This window comes from Leptosomus discolor, chromosome Z, assembly GCF_034619465.1.
Source record: "Leptosomus discolor isolate bLepDis1 chromosome Z, bLepDis1.hap2, whole genome shotgun sequence".
Taxonomy (NCBI): Eukaryota; Metazoa; Chordata; class Aves; order Leptosomiformes; family Leptosomidae; genus Leptosomus; species Leptosomus discolor.
Window position 1 is genome coordinate 50,626,597 of NC_141419.1, and position 24,649 is coordinate 50,651,245.

A 24,649-nucleotide genomic window follows, 5' to 3' on the forward strand; every position below is an offset into this window, starting at 1 on the left:
AGAATTTCTGAAGGGGAAAACATGGGATTCCTGCAGAGACCATTGTAATTTGCAGCACAGAGGTAGGGACCAGCTCTTAGTACCTTGAAAATGATGACTGAGTCATGGTAAGAAAAGACTCACCCATTGTAAATTATAGCATAATGTATACATTAGTTTTTGGTGCAATGTTTGTTTCCTTTTTAGTGCAAAAAGATGAGGTCAGATGTCAATTGAGATAAATTCCAGTCAGATGGGAAGGCAGAATGCTACGTGTTCTTTCATGAAGAAGCCATGGAATTCCCTGGATTCAGCCATTCCAATGTTAAGAACAAACCAGAACAGTACACAGAAATACCTTCATCTTCAAATGTATTTTAAGTATATCTGTTAATAAGGACAAGAATGGAGGCAGCTCAGTAACTTCCCCGCCCCCCCCCCCCCGCCCCGCCCCAATGTTTGTTCATACAAACATGCATTTTCAAACCAAGAAGTGGTACAGCATTTCATGGGACTTGTGTAGGAGGCTATCTAGCAGAGAGAGAGTGTACCTAATATGGACATAGAGGAAATAAGGGGTGAATAGTAGGTACTAACAGACACTGTCGCATAGAACTTGTAACCAATCGCATAAGTAAGGTAACTGCATGCTGGGCCGCTGGACAAAGCGAGATAGCCAATCTGAAAATGCATGATCACATGTACGGAAATAAAACAGTATATAAGATGCAGCCAAACGTTCAATAAACGGCTTTTGCTTGAAACCATATTGGTTGGTATTCACAGTCCATCCTTGCACAACCGCAGACTTGGGTTTTGATTTATTGAAGTACAAAGGAATCTTCATGGTTAAACCAATATTCAGGTAAATAAAATTTTAAATGAGCAACTGGAAGCTCGGACTAAGGGCTTGATTGTTTTGAAAACAAATTTTTGAAACTTACTAATATATGTTAATGTGAGGCGTTAGGTTTTGTTTTGATAAAGATGGACACATGCAGCTAAAAAAGTCTGGAAAAGGAGAATAAAAGCAGCTGGCAAAAATGAGGAAGCTGAAAGAAGTATATAGAAACACACTTTGGGTTTCTGAGGAAGTTCATACCTCAGTGTAACGTAGGCAACTGTAGGTATCCAATAATGCTTCCCTCATGTTCTGAACATCTGAATGATGAACTAAGATTGTTTCTTTGAAAGGCACTTCACAGTGGAATGAAGAGTCACGCATGAGAGCAAGTTGGATGTTGTTACTAAAATGAGTGTCCACTTTTCAATTTGGAACTAATCCTGAACTTGTATTAGATGCCTATATTGACTGAATTAATTTGATTGTTACTAGGAGATTTGTATATTTAAACTGGAGAAGTCACTTTTGAATTATCCGTTCTTTTCTTATATTTATAATTTTTTGTAAAGTGACTGCTGCCTGTGACTGGAACTAAGTGCAGTTGTATCAAACAGGTGCTTGGGAAGCATAGCCATTTGCTTGTGATAACATTGGAGGAAGGCTGAGGCAGAAGTTGCTAGTGTAACATTATGCATGTAAACCGTTGCCAGTGCTTTGGGAAACCTGTAACTGGGCAAGCTCGCTTTGGATTTTGTTTCAAGTTGGACTTGCCTTGTGAGTATCCCATGCAGGAGTGACTTGCAAATGTTACCCACCAGTTACCAAAATGCTTCTTCAGCAACCCAGAGCTTATGACCCTTGTCATTCTATACTTACCCCATACAAATGTGCCATTGAATATGACACATATCTAATGATATCATTGGAGTTCTGAAGGGAAATTTGGTAACCATGGTGCTTTATTCCTTTCCGCAGGATCATTAAATCATTCATTTAATATATATCAAAGATATAAATGTGGATTTAACTAAAACAGTCATCTTTCATAATGTGGACAGGATGGGTTTGGTGGGCAGTAGCATGGAAAGAGGTAGATGAGAATGAAATAAAAATGCTAAAAGAAATGAAGAGGAAGACTGGGCAAAAAGCACGAAAAGGGAGCAGAACAGGAGCTGAAGAAGTGCAGAGGATTTGTTTAGATTTCAAAATATAACTTGAACTCATTTCAATGTTCTGTTTAATGAAATAGTGTCATGTCAAATCTCAGTTTGATTAAAGCTCATTTTAGATGATCCTTTCTGGATTTCTGGATTTCGTCAGTGGTGTGAATATGTAACTTATTTCGAATATACTGGAAGCGGATATTTCTGTGGAATTCACTGTTCAAAGAACTATGGTAGGGAAATGAAAGTCTCCATATGCCGTGGCAGCTATCTTGATATACAGATATTTGCTGCTGACTGAATTGTACTTTCTAGCAGATACGTGCAAGCCTCCTGCCTAGCAGTATCAGCATGCTTTGGAGTCTGTTTGAAGTCTTGGGAGACCAGACTGGACATTCTGAGTTAAACATTGCTTTCTAAAATTCTCTTTGAATTCAGCCTGTAGTAGATCACAAAATGTCTTGTAGTGGTAAGAGACTTACAAATGGTAAGCACAATTCTTTCATAACTGTACAAGAATTGTGAACAGAAATACTTCATCTTCATTCACTTGAAATAAAATTAAAAATGTTTCTGGATTTAATAATGTACTTTTCCTGAAAAGGGTTAACAAAGAACATGGTGGATTTTCTCCAAGTCTGATACACTGTTGATCTACCAGGAGTAGACACCAGCTGTAACTTAAATCTTTGTGCCATCAAACTTACCTCAGTCATTGCTTTAACCCTAGTTGTCTGAAACCGTACAGCAAATGTTTTGCCCTACTTTTGGGTAAGAAAGTAACAGTTGCAAGATGGGAAGAAAACAATAGGCTTATTATATAAAAATTTCCAAATTGTCCATTTTGCATTCAATTGTCATTAACTTTCAAGTGAAATTGCAGGGGAATAACAAGGATTATTAATGTGAAGTGAAAAGAAACATTTATTTCTTGCAAAAAGTACAGATATTTGTGAATGTTCACACATAGCATAATGTCCAGTGAGATACAATTATCTGAATGTTACGCTCTTATTTTCCTTTTGTTGTTGACTGAATTTGTGTTGTGATTGCATGATATACTTGATGACCAATATTTTAGATGTCATACGATATGTTGGAGTATGGGGTGATGCACCTATAAAATGAAGAGGGAAAACATGTCTTAAGTTTTCAGGAACAAAACCATTTTTCACACTTGCAGTAAACCACAGAAACTACCCTACTTGTTCTATTTTAAATAATTGCTCTTGAAATTACACTTACATGAAGTGAATAGAATGCTCTTCAGGTGCACATGGGACCCATTACAATAATTTTGGCAGAAATTGTTTTAATTTTTTTACCTTTGTGCTTGTAGTGAGTGTTTTCACCTGCAGAATCTGGTTATTGCCACTGCTGAATATATCTTTTTGAGAAGTAAAAAGGCTGTCAAGACTCAGCTTTTTGTGCTTTAGCTTTTTAGTAGTGGGAAAGTTGATGATGGAAATCAATTGTAGTTGATGGGAGAATAAAATAGTACTTTCACGTGTCCTTTGAATTGACTTGAATCATTGACTCTCCACACCTATTCTTTGGTGTGTATGAACCAGAACAGTTGGTGTAAAGTAAGGATTCTGTGAAATAACCAGTGAGGGGAAATACATGTAGGAGAAAAATTACTGCTGGTGTACTTGCAAAGGACTTCTAATGTGGAGGATTTAACCGTTGACCTCTTTCCTGTGTCTCCTGTTGTCCTCACTCAAGCTTTTAAAATAAATTGAGAGAGACAAGAGTAATGCAGATGTGTTTCTACAGTATAAGAGAGAAAGAAAAGAAACTGTAATGTGTCTGTAGCTATATTAAAAAGCAAACTCATGTTAAAACCTGAACCCACAAAATTCAATGGTTGATTTAAAATTACTTCCTTCAGGGTCCTAGTCTAGTGCTAGTCTTATCCTCATGCCCAGTTCTGAAAGCAGACCACAGTCTCTGTATGTGTTGTCAGTGTTCACCCCCAGTCCTGGGGTGAGCAAAAAAATACACGTATGTTTATCAGAAGACTTAATCAAAACTACATTTCTACGAGAAAATATTACCTAGGTATGGACAATAGCTATATGTCCTGGAAGTTGTTGTTTGTGGGGTTTTCTTGTTTGTTTTTTTTCCTCCCCTGAGTTTTTCTTAATTTATTATTTGTTTGGTTTTGTTTTGTGTTTTGTTTATTTTTTTCAGGTCAGAATTTTTTTAGATGTAGTTGGGCCATCATGAAATCACCTTCTGCCACAAGAGTCTTGCTTCCATAGGTTGGTGGCAACATCAGGTTTTCTCTTTTTTAATGAAGTTAGACTGATGGCCGTCCTTATACTATAGCAGAATTACTAAGTTTCACTGCTGAGTATTGCATTGCAGTAGCTTTATCGTCCAAATGCCTGAAACCAAACTGCAGTTCAGCTGTTAACTTTTCTATTGCTGCTTCAAAATCTCACATCCTATGGATTTAACTTCATGTTAGCAACTGACTCTCAATAGCTTTGCAGTAAAATTGTGGACCCTAATATGGTGTGTTTGTGTCCTTTGGTGTTTCTCCAGTGATAAGCTATTTGATCATTTCCCATTTGGCTTGTACAATATGGCCTGGATAATAAGTGGCTCCAGTGGAAAACATGACTTTTTTTCAAAATTTAAAGTATTTGAGCACATTTGTCTTGGAAACCTTTTGTAAGAGTAAATCGATGTTTTAATATGTTTGTCACTTCTAGAGGTCTTGATGTTTTTTTGGATTAGGGATTAATTTTATTCTGAGTAACTGGCTCATTATAGTCTTGCTGCAGGAAGATAATGTAACTTTCTAGGTGTGAAAAACGTTTCAACCCCCATAGCAATTCTTTTTTGTACTATACAAGCAAATGCAAAAGTATGATCGCATCTCTAATTAATCCTCTGTTGTTCATGGATCCTCTTACCTCTTTTTTTTTTTTTCTTTTCTTTTCCCCCACCTCCTTAGATCCTGGATACGAACATTTTAAAATAGCAGAAAAGTCCCATGGTAATTGGATCAAACTGTGGTTAGAGGGGAATAATTCAGAAATACTCTTAAATCTTGGCAAAAAGGTCCTGAAGCAATATTTGGAGGCGCTGAAGACTCTGAGTTCTTCACTAAGCAAACAAGTGGCACAATATGACCTATATTCGATGATGGTGGGGACTGTGATCATTATGGAGGTACAAAAATACATCTTTGTGAAAAAGCTAAGTGCACAAACATAGAAGTTTCTTGGTTTTGACTACTTAGTATATATCTTACTAGTCTTACAAGTATGAACTCTTAGAGTTGGCTGACTTTCTGTATGGATGAGGTTAATAGTCTTTTTAAAGTATAACTTGGCCTTTAAAATGATTCAAGAGAGCTTTTGATACAAGCTACTTATGTTTTGGTGGAACTAGTTACAGTAAATATGCAGATGTGCTACAAGTTAAATTACTTCCATATTAGTTAGCTTTCTACTTTTTGAGTAGCCTTACTGCATTGAGAAAAAAAAAAAAAGTCTAGCAAGTAAGTTCCTAGCTGTTTATCTAACAGTGAGCATAGCTGCTCAGAATAGGCAGTACCTTGTATGGGCAATTTTCACAATTCCAAGAATTGTTCTTTGTACTGATAGGTGTAGTAGCCCTGAAATAGATACTGGCTGTAATGTGCTAGGTTGCCACTTCATATCTCATGTAGGAATAAAGATAAGATATCCCATGTCTGGAATTTTAAGTGGTTCTCTGCAATTGATATTTGGACAAATATCGAATGCTGGATATATCCTCTGTGGTAATGCTTGGAGAACCGTGCTGAAGGGATACCATGCCTGGACAGTGAACTTATATGTATAGAAACTTGCACTGTCCTTTTAGATGACACGTGTCAACTTTTGTATGAATAAACGTTGTTGTCTAGGATGGAAATACCTACTACAAGCTTAATTTAGTCCCTACATGTGTGAGGTGCTGGACAAGACTGTGTAATTGCTGTAGCACTGGTCCTGTTCAGTGCCTGGAGTGGGTAACAGGACATGAGCAGCTATTTAGTATTTGAGTCTACCTTGTCCTTGCAGACCTCTGCCTCGTCTTGTACGCACTGTTCTCTGTGTACAGATTACATCTGAAATGGCTTTCTGGTAGGCTGCTCATTGGGGTTTATCACTCTGCTGGCCACTTTACAGGAATTAGTTCCAGAGTGGCCTTGAGAGATGAGATGGTAGGTTCTGTTCCCACTCTACAGATGGCAAATCTGGAGGTGGACAAGCTCAGCGCAAAGCTGAAGTGCTTGTATTTATTTTTATTTTTTTTCCCCCTGTTTTGGGAACCTGTGCATTCAAGTGCTTGATAATTACTTTGGTTACTTTGGGCCTGAAGGATCGAATTTATTTTTTTTTTTTCTGGAATGGAGCTGTAGGTGCTTACTGTTTCTACAAAACAGATCTCAAGTATTTTATTCAATGAGCCTTCATCAAAAGAAACCTGGAAATACTAACCGTGAAAATTTTGGTTGAGAAGAGCTTGCTCAGCATTGCTGTAAGACTTGGTGCAAAACTGCTGGAGTTTTTTCTTTTCTCCGGTGCGGTACTCTAGAAACTGCCTTGCTTTCCAAACTCTTTTTATTTTCATATGTATTTTCCACCCTCGATGAGTAAATAAGGGTAGGGGGTCTCACAGATGACTTCAAACTACACCATGCTATAAATGCCATTTATGCTGTATTTCAGATAAGGAGAATACCTCTGGGACATGAATTGATAACAGTGCATTTACTCAAAAGAGCTAAATTTAGATAATGACAATTCAAGCATTTTCCTGTCATGAGTGCTGTCTTTGTTTTAATTGTGTTGTGTTAAAAAGGTAGGACTTAAGCCAGTTTGATACTGTGAAACCTTGTGTTTTTGTAACCAAGTGAACTGTGTGAAGTAGAATATGAAGAATAAGGAAGACTACTTCAATGCATTGGATTTTTTTGTGTCTACTTTATTATACCTTACTGTATTGTGGGAAAAATTTTAGGCAGAGATCTTCACAACTGACAGTGAAAGGTAGTGTCAGTGGTAAAAGGAAGACTAGGGAAGCTGTGCACCCTCTCCTAAAGGAAACAGGAGAACTGGTCACGAGGGATATGGAGAAGGCTGAGGTTCTTAATGACTTTTTTTGCCTTAGTCTTCACTGGCAAGGGCTCTGGTCTCACTGTCCAAGTTGCAGAAGCTGAAGGCTGGGACTGGGAGAAGGAAGATCTGTCCACTGTAAGTGAAGATCAGGTTTGTGACTAAAGAACCTGAAGGTGTACAAGTCCATGGGACCTGATGAGATCCATCCGCTGGTCCTGAGAGAACTAGCAGACCAAGTTGCTAGGCCACTGTCCATCGTATTTGAGAAGTCACAGCAGTCTGGTGAACTGCCCACTGACTGGAAAAGGGGAAACATCACCCCCGTTTTCAAAAAGGGAAAAAACGAAGACCTGGGTAACTACAGGCCGGTCAGTCTCACCTCTGTGCCTGGCAAGATCATGGAGTAGATTGTCCTGAAGGCTCTGCTTTGGCACATAGAAAACGTGAAGGTGATTGGTGGCAACCAACATGGCTTCACCAAGGGAAAATCGTGCCTGATGAATCTGGTGCCCTTTTATGATGGAGTTACAGCATCAATTGACAAGGGAAGAGCAACTGATGTCATCTATCTGGACTTGTGCAAAGCCTTTGACACTGTTGCACGTGACATCCTGGTCTCCAAATTGGAAAGACGTGGATTTGATGGATGGACCACTCGGTGGATAAGAAATTGGCTGGAAGGTCGCACTCAAAAGAATTGTGATCAATGGCTTGATGTCTGGGTGGAGACCAGTGACAAGTGGTGTACCTCAGGGATCGGTACTGGGGCTGGTGCTATTTAACATCTTTGTCGGCGACATGGACAGTGGCATCGAGTGCACCCTCAGGAAGTTTGCCAACAACACCAAATTGTGTGGTGAGGTTGACAACCTGGAGGGAAGGGATGACATCCATTACAGACTTGAGAGGTGGGCCCAGGCCATCTTCATGAAATTTAACAAGGCCAAGTGCGAGGTCCTGCACCTCGATCAAGACAATCCCAAGCACAGATACAGGCTGGGCAATGAGTGGCTTGAGAGCAGTCCTGGGGAGAAGGACTTGGGAGTGCTGGTGGGTGATAGGATGAACATGAGCCAACGGTTTGCACTGACAGCCTGAAAAGCCAACAGTGTCCTCAGCTGCATCAAAAGAAGTGTGGCCAGCAGGTCGAGGGAGGTGATTCTCCCCCTCTGCTCCCCTTGTGAGACCCCCACCTGGAATATTGTGTCCAGCTCTGGAGCCCCCGATGCAAGAAAGACATGGAGCTGTTGGAGTGAATCCAGAGGAGGGCTGCCAAGATGGTCAGAGGGCTGGAACACCTTTCCTACGAGGACAGGCTGAGAGAGTTGGGCTTGTTCACCCTGGAAAGAGAGAAGATTCTGGTGAAACCTTATAGCAACCTTCCAGTACCTGAAGGGGGCCTACAGGAAGGCTGGGAAGAGACTTTTTATGAGGGCCTGCAGTGATAGGATGCGTAGCAACCATTTCAAACTGAAAGAGGGTAGATTTAGATTAGATATTAGGAAGAAGTTCTTTACTGTGAGGGTGATGAGGCACTGGAACAGGTTGCCCAGAGAAGCTGTGGCTGCCCCCTCCCTGGCAGTGCTCAAGGCCATGTTGGATAGGGCTTCGAGCAACCTGGTCTAGTTGGAGGTGTCCCTGCCCATGGCAGGGGGGTTGGAACTAGGTGATCTTTGAGGTCACTTCCAATGCAAACCATTCTATGATTCTATGATTTTGTGATAACAGGTTGGTAATGGTCTGATATAATTGTTACATTGGTTTGTTTTAATCTTGCACTAGCACAAGCTGATTGAGCTCAGTCTAGTCCTAGCTCCATCTGTTCCCCTTTCAAAGCATTTTGGCACGTGGCTGAATTTTCACTTTATTTGTAAAGGTTTATACATGGGTAGCAGAAATTATTCATGTTATTATTAATTACCACTGCTACAGTTACCCAAGAGGAAACTTGGAATTCTGCCTGATCTGTCTACAGGTTAGAGCAAAGTGAAAGTAAAACCAATAAATACAGTTAAGATGAGTAGAGGTACAAAAAATAAATACTGGGAGAATTCATAAGCTTGACATGCAGCATACACTTGTGTGATAGTATGAGAACTTTCCCTGGTCTGCGAAGCTATTTAACTCAGCAGGATCTCACACATTGTGAGATAAATTGCCTTTGGTAGGATGTATATGTAAGCGTAGGCATTTACAGGTGAAAAATAATGGGCCAAATTTATTTGCTTAGGAGCTATTTTGATATTGGGAGTGAAAGCTCTTACTTTTGCAGGAAATGAAGATCATTTACCACAAGTGAGGAGGTACATGGTAATTTATTAAGCTCTGGTAATTTGTGTGTCCAAGCCCTTAGTAAATGAAAACACAATCTTTGTTTCTCCACTTTATAGGGTAATATTTTACTGGGACAAAAAAAATCCAGCATAGTTCTTTGCACATTTATTTGTTGAAGTATGTATATAAGCAGAGTGATGTGGATTACAACAGCATGATTTTTTGTGTGAATTCTCACTATGTGTTCTAGCTTATTCCAATTCTTTAAGTATTAATTGTCTATTTTTTTCTAGGTTTTGCTGCTGCTTCTGCTCAGCATTCCAAAAGCCCTGAGCAGCCAGGCAGAATTTGAAGTGCCCCTCTCCCCTCCGCTGTTCTCTCTGCTGTTTTACTTGATGTGTCTGATGCTGTGTGCAGTTCACGTCATTGTATGCACATCGGCAGAAACTTTATGCTATTTCTGCAGTATGTCCTGGTTAACAGCAGTTGGAGTGATGATGCTGATTTCTGCACTCATGTGTGGTATTTTATCTGCCATTCCAAAGATCTTTGAGAATTCCAGAATTCCACTGACGGTGAGAGCATGTGTTAATTACAATTCAAAATATTTTACTCTTTATGCTGTACATTGAGATAAAGTTTTATGAAAGTGTTCTCTGTATGTACTAAAGAAATTGTTATTTGTAATGTGATTTGAATAATTTAAAGTTGTAAATAAAATGTGGTATGGCATGATACCGATTGTTAGAATGAAGATCATAAAAGTGCTTATTTTGACGTTACTTTAAGAAATGCTCTGATTAGTGGAAATTATTTTGCAGTGATTTTATCAGATCAGGAACAGTTATGCTGTGTACAGATTTTATGCTGTTCCATAGTGAAGTTTCACGATTTGAATTAAAGCAGGGTATATGATACTTTGCAACAATATGCACTGGTGATGATCTGCCCTTTCCCAAATAGCACAGACATTAATGCTGTAAGACTAATAACAAAATACTTTGCCAGTACCCTTTCTTATATTGGTGGTATTAATGCTTTTTTGAAAATAGTTTTGAAACTATAACAGAGAGAGTAAGATTAATCTGTCTCTTCTACTTTTTAAGTTAAACTTTTGAAGTTTTTTAAGATTAAGAAATTGGGTTTGTTACAACCTTTGGAATGCTCAGAAATATTCTCAGTTGTGTGAGTGGTTACCTTCTGTAGAGTACTTGATGAGTTTTATTGTTGTACTGAATAGAATTCAGGTAATTCCAAGGAAATAGAATAGAATATCTTATTCTTTCACCATGAAACTTAGTATGCCAAGAACTGTCAGTTACACCATAAAATCAGATTCTAGCTGGTTTTTCTGATGCTCTCTAGTCGTGTCTTCCAAAGGTCTCTGAAATTCAGTAACTTTAATGCTCGTCGTGCTCTATTTGATGGTGTAACCTCTGTACAGTAGAGTGCTTTGTCAATCTGTGTTTCTTTGAATTGTGTTTGGGATTTTAGTACCTTTTTTTTAGTGTGTGACAATATGTGGCAAGTACATTGCTTTGATTGATACAGTGACATAGTCCTTCAAACTAAAAAGCAAACTTTCTGACTTAGAGAAACATTTAGTAACTGCTATATTTATTATAATTCAGAAAATTCACTTCTCCTGAGTGGAAATCAATATTGCACTGTGCAGCTATATACTGTAATTCATGAGCTTAATTATAAATTTAAATTCTTCTAAGTAAGACTGCTGATTTTTATTATTTAAACTATACCAGTTTATAGTTTTGTTTCTGTAATTTCTGAATTTGTGTTACTACTTCCTGGAAATGCTTTTCTCAGAGAAGCCTTGAAAGATGCCCTTCTCTCCTGAAGACAGCTTTCCCACCCCCCTTTTGGATTTTCTTCAGTGCAATTCATTTTGGAGTATTGAAAGTGATTAAAAAGGGAGTAGTTGATAGAACGTGGTGTTTTATTCTTATGTTTATATTTATTGTCCACATAAGATTTAGCTGTGTCTGTTGATCATCTAGACAGACTAAAATGGAGTAATAAGTCAGCTAACAAAGTATACTTAATGAAATCAGGGAAAGAAGTTTCATCTCAGGTATAGCTGCTAATGGAACAGTCGTCGGAGTGTAAATCACAGCTTTTGGTACTGCAAATTGTTGTGTCAAAGTAGTGTTAATATTTTGCTGCCAAAGCTAGTGATGCTTTGTGTGGCAAATAAAAGAAGGTAAAATTAATTGATGAACAGAGAATCCAGGGGTGGAGGAGAAGTGGCTTGAGAGTTTGTGGGTGAGAATCAAGGGGCAGGCTAGCATGGGAGGTACTCTTGTGGGTGTCTATCAGGCCACCTGGTCAGGATGAGGAAGTTGATGAGGCCTTCTACAGGCAGCCTCGCGGTCACAGGCCCTGGTTCTTATGGGGGATTGTAACTACTCAGATATTTGCTGGAAGGCCTACACAGCTAGCCACTCACAGTCCAGGAGGTTCCTCCAGTGCATTTATGATAACTTCTTGATGCAGATGGTGGATGAGCCAACTAGGAGAGGAGCACTGCTGGATCTTATACTCGCTGACAAGCAGGGTCTGGTTGAAGCGGTGAAGGGTGGGGGCAGCCACGGCTGCAGTGACCATGAGATTTGGCCTTTTCAAGCGATTACTAGGGGAAAGTCCATGGGACAGGGTACTAGAAGGTAAAGGGGCCCAAGATGGTTTATATTCAAGGACCACTTTTTCCAAGCTCTAGGTCAGAGCATCCCAGTAGGTAGGAAATCAAGGAAGGGAGCCAGGAGACCCGCATGGTTAAACAGGGAATTGATGGGCAAACTCAAGTGGAAGAAGAGAGTCTATAGATCATGGAAGGAGGGAATGGCCACTTGGGAGGAATATAAGACAGTTGTGAGAGGATGTAGGGAGGCAACTAGGAAAGCTAAGCCTCCTTGGAATTAAGGCTTGCAAGGGAGGTCAAAGACAACAGAAAGGGCTTCTTCAAATACACTGCAGACAAAACTAACACTAGAGGCAATGTAGGCCCACTGTTGAATGAGGCAGGTGCCGTGGTGACAGAGGATACAAAGAAGGTGGAGCTACCAAATGCCTTCTTTGTCTCTGTCTATACTCCTAGAGGCTGTCCTCAGGAGCCCCAGATACCTGAGGCCTAAGAGGAAGTCGGGATAAAGAAGGAGTTTGGCTTAGTTGATGACTACTGGGTTAGGGATCAATTAAGCAAGCTGGACATATATAAATCCATGGGCCCTGATGGGATGCACATGCAGGTGCTGAGGGAGCTGGTGAGAGTCATTGCTAGACCACTCTCCATCATCTTTGGTAAGTCGTGGGGAAGAGGAGAGGTGCCTGAGGACTGGAGGAATGCAAATGTCACTCCAGTCTTCAAAAAGGGCAAGAAGGAGCACCCAATTAACTACAGACCGGTCAGCCTCACCTCCATCCCTGGAAAGGTGATGGAACAACTTATCCTCAGCGCTGTCTCTAGGCATATCAAGGATAAGAAGGTCATTAGGAGCAGTCAACATGGCTTCACCAAGGGGAAATCGTGTTTGACCAACCTGATAGCCTTTTATGAAGACATAACCAGGTGGGTAGATGATGGTAGTGCAGTGGATGTGGTTTATCTTGATTTCAGTAAAGCATTTGATGCAGTCTCCCATAGCATCCTTGCAGCTAAACTGAGGAAGTGTGGTCTGGATGATTGGGTAGTGAGGTGGATTGTGAACTGGTTGAAGAGAAGAAGTCAGAGGGTTGTTGTCAATGGGAGAGAGTCTAGTTGGAGGCCTGTATCTAGTGGAGTCCCTCAAGAGTCGGTACTGGGACCAGTACTATTCAATATATCCATCAATGACCTGGATGAGGGAACAGAGTGCACTGTCAGCAAGTTTGCTGATGACACAAAACTGGGAGGAGTGGCTGACACACCAGAAGGCTGTGCTGCCATTCAGAGAGACCTGGACAAGCTGGAGAGCTGGGCAGGGAGAAATTTAATGAAATACAACAAGGGCAACTGTAGAGTCTTGTATCTGGGAAAGAAGAACCCCATGTACCAGTATAGGTTAGGGACTGAGCTGTTTGAGAGGAGCGTAGGGGAAAGGGACCTGGGGGTCCTGGTGGACAGCAGGATGACCATGAGCCAGCAATGTGCCCTTGTGGCCAAGAAGGCAAATGACCTCCTGAGGTGTATTAGAAGGGATCAGTAGGTCGAGAGAGGTTCTCCTCCCCCTCTACTCTGCCCTGGTGAGACCACCTCTGGAATATTGTGTCCAGTTCTGGGCCCCTGAGTTCAAGAAGGACAGGGAACTGCTTGAAAGAGTCAGTGCAGAGCCACAAAGATGATTAAGGGGGTGGAACATCTCCCTTCTGGTGATAGCCTGAGCGAGCTGGGTCTCTTTCGCTTGGAGAAGAGGAGACTGAGGGGTGACCTCATTAATGTTTATAAATACATAGACGGCGAGTATCAGGAGGGTGCAGCCAGGCTCTTCTCGGTGGTGTCCAATGATAGAACAAGGGGCAATGGTTGCAAGCTGGAGCATAGGAGGTTCCCGATTAACATAAGGAAAAACTTGTTCACTGTAAGGGTGACAGAGCCCTGGAACAGGCTGCCCGGAGAGGTTGTGGAGTCTCCTTCTCTGGAGACATTCAAAACCCAGCTGGACGTGTTTCTGTGTGATCTACTCTAGGTGGTCCTGCTCTGGCAGGGGGGTTGGACTAGATGATCTTTCGAGGTCTCTTCCAACCCCTGACAGTCTGTGATTCTGTGAGAAATCTGCTGAATGTGACATCTAGTTTGTCCTGGTTTGAGCTGGAACAGAACTAATTCTCTTCAGTGTTTCTAGTTTGCAGCTCAATCTCTTCTAAGTAACTGCACTTTCTGAAATCAGCAGCCTATTTTTACAGGCAGTGTCTGCTTCTATTAGTGGTAGTGCTTGATATTTATAGTTTATACCAAGGAATGGTATGCAGAAAGGTTCTTGCTTAAAGAATCATAGAATGGTTTGAGTTGGAAGGGACCATAAAGATCATCTAGTTCCAACCCCCCTGCCATGGGCAGGGACATCTTCCACTAGACCAGGTTGCTCAAAGCCCCATCCAACCTGGCCTCGAAGACTGCCAGGGAGGGGGCAGCCACAGCTTCTCTGGGCAACCCGTTCCAGTGCCTCACCAGCCTCACAGTAAAGAAGTTCTATCTAATACCTAATCTAAATCTCCTCTTTCAGTTTGAAACCATTACCCCTCGTCCTATCACTACACTCCCAAATAAAAAGTCCCTCCCCACATTTCCTGTATGCCCACTTTAAGTACTGGAAGGCCACTATAAGGTCTCCCTGGAGCCTTTTCTTCTCTGCTCCAGGCTCAACAATCCCAACTCTCTCAGCCTGTCCTCACAGGGGAGGTGCTCCAGCCCCCTGATCATTTTTGTGACACTCCTCTGGACCCACTCGAGCAGGTACGTATCTTTGTTGTGTTGGGGGTCCCAGAGCTGAACACAGTACTCCAGGTGGAGTCTCATGAGAGCAGAGTAGAGGGACAGAATCACCTCCCTCGACCTGCTGGCCACACTTCTTTTGATGCAGCCCAGGATGCAATTGGCTTCCAGGCTGCGAGCGCACATTGCTGGCTCATACTCAGTTTTTCATTTACCAGCACCCCCAAGTCCTTCTCCACAGGGCTGCTCTCTGTTCACTCAGTGCCCAGCCTGTATTTGTGCTTGGGATTGCCCTGACCCAGATGCAGGACCTTGGACTTGGCCTTGTTGCACTTCATGAGGTTTGCATGGGCCCACCTCTCCAGCCTCTCAAGGTCCCTCTGGATGGCCTCCCTTCCCTCCAGTGTGTCGACTGCACCACTCAGCTTGGTGTCATTGGCAAACTTGATGATGGTGCACTTAGTCCAACTGTCCATGTTGCAAACAAAGATGTTAAATAGCACTGGTCCCAATACCGACCCTCAAGGAACACCATTCATCACTGGTCTCCACTTGGACATTGAGATGTTGACCATGACTCTCTCAGTGTGACCATTCAGCCAGTTTCTGATCCACCAAGTGGTCCATCCATCAAATCCATGTCTCTCCAGTTTAGGACAAGGATGTTGTGGAGGGCGGTGTTGAATGCTTTGCACAAGTCCAGGTAGATGTTGTCAGTTGCTCTTTTCCTTATCCACCTACATTTTTACTTGCTTCTATAGAAACCAAGGTCAGTGCTAAATCCTGTGTGCAGTGTTGAAGTGCTGTAACATAAAGAGGTCACACCTCTGGGGAGGAGCGAACCAGACCAGTGAGCCAAAACTGACTAAGTATTCCGTTCCTTATACGTCGTATTCAGTATAAAGCTGAGAGATCACAAGGGTCAAGACCTCTTCTTAAATGGCCAGTGTCGAGGAGGACTCTGTATTTTCTTCTGTCTTTGTCCCGATCTGTGTGTTCCTGAATCCAGTTCCATAATCCAGCTCCTGAATCCTATCTGCTGCTGAGAGTCCAGCCTGGGACTTCCCCGGTGCCTGCCATGCAGTATCAGTGGTGACTATTGCATCAGGGAGGTTTGGTATTGGTTTTGTATATGTTTGTATATATTTCATTATTTTCTTATTTCTTTTTGTTTTGGAGTGTCTCAATAAAGCTGTTTTTAGTTTTCTTTTCCAACCTCTAAGTCTCTCTCCCTTGTTCCCTCTCTCTTCCGTTTCTGGGAGGAGAGATGGGTTAATAGAGAGCATCTGTCATTCCTTAGTGGCTGACCCTATGCTAACCTTTGTTGTGCAGTTTGTTAACACTGTTGGTACTTAGGAGTGTGTTGGTTTTCAAATGGACTCACTTAACTTCTGTGTTTTCTGAGTTGTTCTACTTAGGGCCCTTATTAGCTTTCTGTATTTTGTTGTAAACAAGGTAGAAATTATTCTTTGAAAAAGTAAAGGAATATGGTCTTGAAATAATAATGATTCAGTGTATTCTGTAGAAACTTCATGTTTACTTGCTGTGCAATGATAAACGCAGCTATGGAAGACAAGCTCATTTTTTGTCTTAATTTTTTCTAATTTTAGCAAACAGTAAGAACCTAACGATGATTGTCTAGACATGCGTAAAATTTACAGATGTTGCACTTCAATAGAGTTGAGAGCAATGACAACCGGTTACAGCTTTCTCTTCCAAGTTGATAGTCTCAAAGCAACTCATTCTGTCTGTGACCAGAAATCTTTCTTATATGGCTAGAGAGAAGTTAATTCCTCACCACAGCCACTACTGTAGGAGTACTTTAAAGTAACTTTATATGACCCAGGAAAAATGCTTTCCTACTAGGTCAAAGACTGGAATTTAAGAAGATGCTTCTATTCCTTTGCTATTACTAAATTTAGAATAAGATGTTACCAAATATTGGTTGACAGGTATGAGTGCTGCCTTTTTAGTTTGTCCTGAGTCTTAGGGTTTCGTTCCCATCTGTTCTTGGCATGTTTTCATCCTTGTTGGTCAGAGACAGCTGCAGGCATGAACAACTTCCTGCAGATGGCTTATATATTTCTAGTACAGCTGCTCTGTCAATGATCACAGCCTCAATTGCAAAATGTCTCCTGGTATTCAAAACTTGAGTTGGGTGGAAAGGCTTTCCTTATGAAAGGAATTATTTGCTAGCTCCCTGATGGAGACAAATAATTCCTCAAGGAACACATTAAAAAAAGCACCCATATAATCCACGCGGTTCCACTTTTAGAATGGATATTTTTGAGGGACTTTAGGGGAGGAAATGCCATTTCCGTACCCGTGATCTGTTGGCCATTTCTGATGATTCTGCATGGACAGGAGTATGTGTAAGAAGTCTTTTATCTATCCCTTTTATTTCAGTTGTGTTCCTTCCCCACCCCTGCTTTGTCTGTACATCTGCCTTTGAGGACAAACTGAGCAAACCCAGACAAACTGATTAGAAATTATATCCAGGATAATGTATCCAATTAAGTATCTTTACCTTCAGCACTCCATATTCTGCATATGAGAAGCCACTGCAGCTGGAGCTTTCTCCCTGGTTGATGTTGGAGCTTTAGATCCAATCTCCTGTTGCTTGAAGAAGGATGTTTGAGCAGCAGCTTGTCTCCTTTTCTTCTTGGTACCAATTATGAGACCATCTGGAATTCAAGAAGTAGGAAAACCCCCTTTTGTTCAAAAGTCAAATTTGGTGTCACTGGCGATTACACTTGTGTTATTTTAGGACAGGGATCGGTTAGTGTCTCTTGGACATGAAGATGCTTGTTTTCACATCACCTTTGCAAATAGATCCATTTGGCTGTAATAGAACACTGATTAATTCAAGAGTTTTGTGTTTGAACTAGAAAGGTGGGGGAAGATCTGAAATTGGTGCACACATGTTTTCTGAAGTTTTACCTAGCTGGGACCTCAGGACATACGAGCCGATCGTCTGCTTCAAGTTGGTAATACATGAATGAGGAGGTTTTCAGCAATGTTTTCCAGAACATTTGTGTGTATGTTTGTTTTTCTAAGACTGGGGCAGATAGAAGTAAAAAAAAAAGTAATAAAAAATACTGGAGTCTCCATCCCAGGCCTGTCTGTGATCATATTCTTACCCGAGACATACCTGAAAACATGGGAAGTTGAAGTATGTCTGATGAAGTGTGGGCAATAGTAATTCTGGTTGAGACAGACATGACTTTGTATCTAGACTTGTAGAAATACATTTTCATAATCCCATCTTCAATCCTATTCCATAGGTGACTGGATTGCTGGATTTGTATCTCATCTCATTTTATGTTTTCAGTCAGATACACTTTGCTGTCACTGTTCAAGTTTCAAAGCAAGCTTGAAATATTTTGTAAGTTTAGTTAGTAAGTAACTCCATTCCAGACATGTATAAAAGCAGTGACCTGATTTTATTTACATTCTTACCAGTCTTAGGGCTGTTGCAGAATGATATGGTGGGTTTTTTTTTGCAGGTGGCTGCTTATACAAAGATAGAGCAGTGGATAATCTGGTGTGGCGTGCAGTGTGGATCTGAGAGGTTATTTACTGGTAACTGGGGCACAGACACTGTAATTCACAAACATTCATGTCTCACCTTCCATCCTGTTTTCCAGTAGGATACCTAGCCTTTGATGAAGAAACTAGTTGTCTGTATATGCTGTGTGTTTGTCTTGAGAGGCATTCTATGTAAGCTAGGAGTATTACACTAAAAATCTCTGCATCCAAGTGTTTGTGACCTGTGCATCTTCCCAGTGCGAATCTGCGTGTGGGCGCCTCTTGTAGAAGAGCTCTGAAGCCATGCTTTTCTCATGGCAGGAGTAGAATCCTGAAACAGAGTCTAGCCAGTTAAAAAGCTAAAAGCCTAAAAGCTCATGCTATACAATAAAATGTATGTATTTTAAAAGTAATTAAGATAAGCTCTCCTGCTGATGACTTCAGAGCTTTTTTCCTTCAAATTGTTTCCGTTCACATCTAAAGATTTCTCTGAAGTGCTTCTCATTCTCTTTTTCTGCTGTGGCTGAATATAGAAACTGATTACCAAGTTCATGAGTTTTCTGAAGACCAGTGCAGGCAGTGTTAGCATCTGCTTCCTGACTGTTATTTATAGGTTCTTATTACTATGTTTCTAGCAGCACCAGTCACTTCTTTTAATGACACTTGAGGCTTTAAATAGATCTGCAGCCCTTTATGAGTTCCAGAAAATCATCAAAAATTTTAACTTCTTGTTCATAGCTTCACTTTAATTGCTTGGTAATTGACTTAAGTGTGATATTTACTACTACTGTTGTATTTTTTTCCTATTTCTGATAGAAATCAAAACCAATAGTTTTTTGAAAATAGAACACAAAAGTTAAATTGTCAAATACAGCTTTTGAGAATTTTCATTATGCAGAATTATAGTGATTTTCTCATTACATAAATAAAATGTCCCTCTTTCTTTTTTAAAATACGCTGTTCATTTGAAAATTTTTTTGATTTTCCTCCTCTGTGTGATGCTCTTACTGAATTGAATGATGAAACATCTTTATGCAATTCTACATAATTTTTTTTTTGCATGTTTTTCATCTTTTTTGGGGAAAAAAAAAAAGGTGATTGGATGATGCCTTTACTGCGTAGCTGTCAAAAATTATCCCAAACTGCTTTGAAAATGTAGGAGCAAGTATGGTCTGTAGTACTCTGTCATAAGAAAGTTATCATTGGGAATCAAGACTAGGTGCAGGGAGCTCAGATATCAGAAGGAAAGAGAATGGTAAGTATTTAAATTTTGGGTCATGGTGAGCTGAAATAGAAAACGTTTCTCATCTGAAAAGTGATTGTAAAATTCCTCAGGCATTAACCGTGGATGGTTAATTTTTGTGAAAGAGCTTTACTTTCAACCACACGAAAGCCACATAACTGGAATTGGACCCAAAAGATAGACTACAGGAGGTTTCGTTTCAAAGTGAAGAAAACATAAGTTTCATGGGCAGATATGCATATATTCCATTGTTTATGTGCTAGCAATTTTGCAAGCTTGCAAGAGACGTTCAAAGATAAGGCAAAGACGTCTGTTTCTGTATTACTTAATTACTAATGGTGATACTTCAAATGTTAAAGCTACCTTGGCTTGGGAGATTATAGACTTAATTGAAAGCTTGGCATTTATAAATTTCTGAACCAAAGATTCTGTATTATGTTTGTTTGCCAAGATATTGGTATGAGTCATATGAGTCTTTTGGTATCTGGAGCGCCTGCTGAGTTCCTGAGTGGTGGAGGTTTTCAGCAGCTAGAAAGACAGCACTGTGAATATCAGAGTAGGACCTACATTTCTGTGCCTGGGAACTGGATCTAATAACTAAGTGCAATCTAAGAAATCTAAGGTCAGGCTCTATAAAAGACTGTAATGTTGGCATTCCTAATAAGGCATGGTTCATTTATGAGAGATTAATGGTAAATTTAGAAAAACTTGATGAAGCTATTTTCAGTATTTCTTAGATCATCAAGCTCAGGAGTTTATAATTTGCAGGATGATTTTTCATTTTACATAGTGACTAACTCTGGTCTGAAATGTGGCTTATCCATAAATGTCATTGGACTTTAATCCTTTGATGTGAATATTAGGAGTAAATTTTCTTTTCTGTTCTTCTTTCAATGAGACTCAGACAAGCAGGCAAGAAATACGGATTTCTGGCAGTGGACATCACACTAACGCCATCATTTTCACAAGGCTTTTGCATGTTCCCCATGGATAATGTATCACTGATTCATTTTTCGTGTCAGTGCTGACAGCAACAAGATACAAGAGAGCAATCCTCATACAGATTTTATGTTATGTCTTATAAAGGAGGCAAATGAATTTTATTGGAGACTGGTTCATTCTCATTTGTTGAGGATCTCAGATTCCTTTGTCTCTGCAAGCAGATGGTGCTTATGTGCTCACTCATTATTTAGTTAGCCAAGACCTTTAAGGTCAGCATGATGGAATTATGATGGAGTTTATTATGATGGAGTTTAAACTTTCTGTATGTTAGTCATGTTCTTTTCTTAGCTTTGTTTATGTTAGTCTTTGGTCTCTGCACAGACTACCTTGTCCTTTTGTTCCAAATACCAGCTTATGGAATTTGATTTTCAGAGTAGAGTACTAAACAAAAAGGATTGGTCTTTAGAGCAACAAAGAAACTTCAAATTCTAGTAAATTTACATTGGGCCTGGGCAGTTTTTCAGATTATGGCTGTTCTTGTTCTAAATTTTTAGTGGTGTTTTTTTTTTCTCCCGTTATTGTTATGTATAACCTCACGGGTACTTACTAGTTTTTTTTTGCTTGTGTTTTGTTTTGGTTTTTTTTTTAAAGTGACTTTGGTGTGATATATTTCTTTAACAACACACAAAATTGAGATGATGTGAATAGGTGATAACTTTAACTACACTTCCTGCATTCCTTGACATACATCTTATAAAATCTTGATTTTGCAAAAGCTGTTTTCCTCAAAGCAAAATTCCAGATAGTGTTAACTAGCTTCTTGCATCGTGTTTGTTGTCTTCTCCTTGTTACGTGGTCTTGCTGATTGTACAAAAACACATATGCTGCTGTCAGTAAGTCGTAAGCATACGTGCAACTTGCATCCAAGATGCTCACAGATATTTGTATTGTTTGCACTCATGTTCTTGTTACCTGTTCTAAGGTTAGTGTGTTTCTATATTCTTCTAATAAATTATTTAAATGTTTCAGGAATTGTAGTACACTGTGCTTCTTTGAATGAGAGGATGTTCTCTGTGAGATTTATCTGTATTAATATTCAATGTAGTTTTTTAAAATTTGTACGTAAGGTCAAGTGTAGGAGGATTATGAGGTTGAAGTGTGCAGTTAAAAGAAGTTAATGTTAAAGTAGGTTCAGAGATCTTTGTTCTGAAGTAAAAATGGCATGCAGTAGTTTCAGTTTGGCTTTTAAGTTGTTTATCAGGTATTTAAAATAGGAGTTTAAGAGATACTCTCTAATAGAAGAAAAATTAATGAGCAAATAAAATGGATGGGTTTTGACAGTGTCTTTCCCCAAATGCTTTACAAGTGTGTAACCTTGTTTGTTAAGGTATGTTAGGAATCCCCTGCTGCCTCCAGTGGCCTCCAGCCCTGGAGCATTTGTCCTGCCTTGCTGCTGGAGCCCAGCTGTGCACACCCAGCCTGGGCCCCTATCCCCACCTCTGGCTCAGACTTTGCGGAGTTGAAACAGACAGAGGTGCCTACAGTCAGTGGCCCCGTGACCTCACACATAGGGGCACACTCTGGGCCCTCCTGTTGTTGATGCAGACCTGCAGTCTTGGTGATCCGTGGTTGCTTGTCCTGTTCCTGACACCCTGACATCTTTTGCACTCTGGTCCTTATAGCTGCTGGCACATCGGGCACACAGTCCTGATGGCCCGTGGTCCCCATAATGGTCTCTGGCGCTTGGACTCGCACTGGCACTACAGGCGTGCAGGTCCAATGACCCATAGTCCTGCTCCAGTTGTTCGCATTTACTTTTACTTGCTTGGGTCTCAAGTTGTTGGCGTGCAGGCTTGTCTGCAGTTACTTGCAGTGAGACTTTGTAGCACCCACAGGTGGGGCAGAGAGTGGAACTGCACAGAAAGATAGCTAGGAAAGGATTTAATAAGACAAGTTACACCACAGTGATCACGCACGGCTCAAAGAAGTGCACAGACTGACGCCTGCTTATGTGTGACTCTGGCCTCTTTATCCTTCCTCCTCTCACTTTGCTCCCTGCCTCCAGCCTGTTCCTCACCACCCCCTCTCCTGCACCTTTGACACTTTTCTGAAGCATTGCTTAATGACTTTGTATGGATCCACAGATGCCATCAGATATCCCTAATACTCCTGGTCTGTCACTTCACCCTTATCTGTTACAAAGTCCAGGCTGATGCTTTTCAGAGCTATGCCTGTGGTTTCTTAATGGCCTGTTAACTAATGGCTGAAGAGTTTTGGTCATCTTTATGATCTCCTTTAGCACTTACTTATCAGGTTTGTGTCTCTGTGGTGTGTTTTTATGGCTTTCCCTGTTATTTGTATTCCCTGTGAGCTGAAATGGTCTCACCTTCCACATGCCCTTATGCTCTCTTGTTAGCCATGTCATCAAGTGTAGTGATGATGAGGCAAGTCCAAGTAGCTGCTGTGAACAGGAAATTGAGTTAATGGAGGCATTAGACAAAGAATATTATGGTTTTAGATAGGCACAGTGTATGAAGTAAATAATAGATGAGTAAAGTTTAAAATAGGTTTTATGATGAAAGGCACATTTCAAGCTAAGCAAGTTTAAGGGGTGCCGTCAGACTGTCTGCACGTAACTTCTGTTAATTTGAGTAATGAAGGCTGTCACTCTACCAAGTTGAGGGTAGCACAGATTTAAACTATTAGAAAATTACTTATTCTCTGTATCTCAAGTTTGATTTCTGCAGGATTTCTGTTTTTACTTCTACAAATGTGCAACAGGGAGAGAACTTGTTTTGAAACTTCTGTCACAGGGTGGTAGGGAACCTTAATCAGTACAGTTATGATGATTCATAGAGAAGTTTTTTCCCTTAAACAGAACGTCATTTTAAAAAGCATGATTATGTTGCAATGCTAGCTAAATAGCCTACACTAAAATGATTCTTTTTTAAATTTTGGGGATTTGTGAAGATAGAATTAAGTTGTCTGTTTTATTTTCTTAGAGGAAATTGCTGTAAGCACACTATGAATGCTTAAACAAGTGAAATTTTTACACATATTCACCACTGCTGGGTTTTTTTGTTTGTTTGTTTGCAGAATCCAATTGTGTCCAGTTCCAGCTGGTCAGGAATAGATGTGCTGATTCTGGCTGGAACAATTGGCCATGTTTTGAGTTTGGGGGCAAGCAGTTTTATAGAAGAGGAACATCAAACTTGGTATTTTCTTATCAATACACTTTGTTTGGTGCTGTGTCAGGAACTTTGTAAAAATAATTTTCTTCTGAAAGAATGTGACCCTCAACATAGCATCCCTCTGAAACAAAATTTTGATAGTATGGGCGGAGCCTGTGAGTGCAAGAATATAGACATTCCAGAAGCAAGTAATTCAAAATTGGGTAAGGCCACCTCTTCAGCTGAATTCATAAGAGGATCAGATAAGTGGATGAGCTTAGCAAGTCCGTGGATCATCCTTATTTGCTGTCGGCTGCTTCGTTCCTTGAATCAGACAGGCGTCCAGTGGGCTCATCGGCCAGACTTTGGACATTGGTTGACAAGGTGGGTATCTGATTTATTGTCATACTTTCTGTCTTATTTAAAAATTAATGTATCTTTTGTTTGTTGAAATATGTATACATTTCTATACAGACTCTGTATAGAAAGTATTGCAAACATGCAAATTAGGTAAACAGTGAAATAACATAAGGAATTTTTCGCTGCTATTTCACACATAAGTAATTTCTTGTGTACTATCAATAGTTTGTAATCTTTGCCCTGCACCATGGCTTATCTAATTAATGCCAATTATATACAACAGGTTTATCAGAGGCAAAAAGTAAGTATTTTCAATGTGTAAGTCAACAGTGTCTTGTTTGGGAAATTAAAAATCACTTAATAGAATTAAACCCTTGAAATTAAGGCAGGTTCTGCTCAATTCCAAACAGGAGAAGATGCTGCACATTGAATTCTTCCTTGGCTATCACAGAAATTTAATGTGTCCATGGAAAACTGAAGGAATTTTTCAAGTGTAGTATGATAACCAAGAAAGGGAATTTTTTACAACTTGAAGTACACTGGAGAAGGACTTCTACTTTTTCTACTACCTTTTAGTATTGTGAAGAACTACAGTCATTATTCAGTGATAAAAAGTACT

The 24,649-nt window shown here is 40.3% G+C and overlaps 1 protein-coding gene across 1 annotated transcript in view; it reads left to right on the forward strand.

Annotated features, from left to right (window-relative positions):
* PIGG (phosphatidylinositol glycan anchor biosynthesis class G (EMM blood group)) overlaps nt 1-24,649 on the forward strand; it is a 108,417-nt gene that overhangs the window by 15,257 nt on the left and 68,511 nt on the right. The window contains exons 7-9 of the mRNA XM_086479423.1: nt 4,952-5,169; nt 9,656-9,937; nt 23,597-24,054. Of these exons, the coding sequence (XP_086335549.1) occupies nt 4,952-5,169; nt 9,656-9,937; nt 23,597-24,054 (958 nt within the window). The remainder of the gene's footprint in view (nt 1-4,951; nt 5,170-9,655; nt 9,938-23,596; nt 24,055-24,649) is intronic.